Raw genomic sequence first — 2290 nt, forward strand, 5'->3', positions numbered from 1 at the left:
GAGGTGCCCCGCCGCAGTGGGGTTGGTGGCTCTCGGGGCTGGGGCTTCGCGGGGAGGAACACGTTTATGAAAATGCCTCGTTTTTCAGTGGAGGGAGGCAGCTGACATGCCGGTTTGGACCAGCCCTGGCAGATTGTCCTTTCCCTCTCCTGCTTTTGAGCTCGGGTGCAGGCTGAGCGGACGTGCTGGCATCCCGACACGCCTGGCACCGATGGGTTGAGATGGCCATAGGTGCAAGAGCAGCTCCCTGGGGAGTTGGGGCCACGGGAGCGGAGCACCCACCTCTCCCTGCATGTCCCTCCTCGGCAGGGTGATGCGAGAAGGAGCCCGGCATGCCGTACTTGGATCGACAGAACCGTATCTGCGGGTTCCTGGACATCGAAGAAAATGAGACCTGCGGCAAGTTTCTGCGGAGGTATTTCATCCTGGACACCCAGGCCAACTGCCTCCTGTGGTACATGGACAACCCTCAGGTAGGCTCCTGCACTGGTCCCAGCTTCACACCGGGCACATCCGTGGAAGTTGTTAGCGAGATTTTAGGCACGTCCTGACCTTCCCGCTGGGCTGCAGTTATGGAGGCATCTCCTCTGGGTCTCCAAAGGAGGATGTTGTCTGTCAGGGTGAGTGTGGCCATGACCAAGCTCCAGGAGAGCAGCCCCCTGTGATTTCTGTAGTTTCCAGGACTGGCCCAGCAGCAGCTTACACCGCCACGAGCCATTGACACCTTGGGGGAACCTATAGCAATGCCGTGCCAATGTGAGCTGTTACATCTCCCTTGTGTCTTGGTGTAGAGACAGAGATAACAAGAAAGAGAAGAGGTTATCTGAGAAATATTTGTCATCTTGGAAGTGGTGTCAGGCAGCAAAAGCACTTAGACCAGGAGTTGGGCGGTTGGGGGAGATGGAGTCTGCGCGTGTTGTGCCCGATGTTTCGGGGAGCTGCCCCAGCCCTTGCGGTCAAGCTCAAAAGAGCAAGAGCCAAAGCTGAGCTCTAGGAAGACCCTCCTGGAAACCCCACGGTGCTTGAGCACTGCTTGTAGGCTGGGGAAGGCACCTGCCTTCCTGAAGAGCATCTTGCACCAGATTCTCCATTGCCATGTTAAAAGGGGAAGGGGAAGCACCTGCCTGCCCGTAGCCTCCTGGCCAGTGTTAGCCCCAACTCCGGCTCTCTGGGCCATGCAGGGGGAGGAGTCGGAGCCTGTCTTGCACCTGAGATGCGGCTGCACGGGGTGGTGAGCGGGACAGGCAGTTTGGAGCGGGACCACGGAGGGCATGGTGCTGGGGTGCAGCGCGGCGTGGCCGGTCCCAGCTGCGTGTAGGGTGCGAGATGAACCAGGTGCAGAGAGAAGGGAAGCGGCCGAGGCCGGTGGCGGGGCTGTAGCTTTTGCTGCCTGACCCCAATGACACTGGATGACAGCCTGACTCGCCTCTTTTGTGTTCTCCCTCTCATTTAACCCCCATTGCTCGTTAAATGTTTTGCAGAACCTGGCCATCGGTGCGGGTGCTGTCGGATCTCTGCAGCTGACCTATATCTCCAAGGTAATGTCGGGGTGGGGTGGAGGGAAAATGAATGTTCCCTGCCGTCCCCGTATCCGTGTGGCTTTCCCGGGAGAGGCGATGGCTCATCCTGGCAGCACCGGAGGCAAGATCCTGTCCTAGCCCACACCATCCTCCCTGGGACAGGAGCCTGAGTGGGTCTGTGGGAAGAGGGGAGCATCCCTTCACCCACGAACCGGGGCAGGCGGCGAGGTTGGGGCACGGGAGGAAGAGGAACTGCTCTGCCATGAGGAAGAACACAGGGCGGCAGGGGCTGAGCAGGGACGGGAGCACAGGGGTGGTGTGAGCTGGTTGTGGAGCTGGCAGTCAGCACGGTGTTGCTGCTCTGGCACCGGACCGAGCTGGCGTTTGCGCTCGTACCTTGGTACCCCTCTCGCTTTGGTACTCAGTCCCCATCACCCCGGTGCGGTGCCTCCCACTGCTGGTCCCGCTGCGGCCCGAGGTCCGTGGGAGGGTGCTCATCAGACCCAACAAAAGTGGGGACGTAGAGATGGTCCCAGGGTCCCTTTTGTGATGGATTCGGAGGCACCAGTTGCTCTCCCCTGTGCTTAGACAGCAGCACCCTGAAGGATGAGACCTTCTGGAAGCTTGGTCTTAACGGCATTACCCGGCTTCCACGGGAAGGTGAAAATAGTGCACTAAATGACAACTGTTGCAGGGCTGGTGACTGGAACGTGTGGAGCCGTGGCTGCGGAAAGCGGAGCTGCCACCGTCCTTCTCCCGCTGCTGGGGGG

At 60.0% G+C, this 2290-nt stretch overlaps 1 protein-coding gene across 1 annotated transcript in view; it reads left to right on the forward strand.

Moving 5' to 3' along the window:
• Nucleotides 1-315: 315 nt before the first annotated feature.
• PLEKHA2 (pleckstrin homology domain containing, family A (phosphoinositide binding specific) member 2) overlaps nucleotides 316-2290 on the forward strand; it is a 14585-nt gene continuing 12610 nt past the window's right edge. The window contains exons 1-2 of the mRNA XM_009703677.1: nucleotides 316-473; nucleotides 1482-1538. Of these exons, the coding sequence (XP_009701979.1) occupies nucleotides 333-473; nucleotides 1482-1538 (198 nt within the window). The 5' untranslated portion in view covers nucleotides 316-332. The remainder of the gene's footprint in view (nucleotides 474-1481; nucleotides 1539-2290) is intronic.

Source organism: Cariama cristata, unplaced genomic scaffold (genome assembly GCF_000690535.1).
Source record: "Cariama cristata isolate BGI_N322 unplaced genomic scaffold, ASM69053v1 scaffold34647, whole genome shotgun sequence".
Taxonomy (NCBI): domain Eukaryota; kingdom Metazoa; phylum Chordata; class Aves; order Cariamiformes; family Cariamidae; genus Cariama; species Cariama cristata.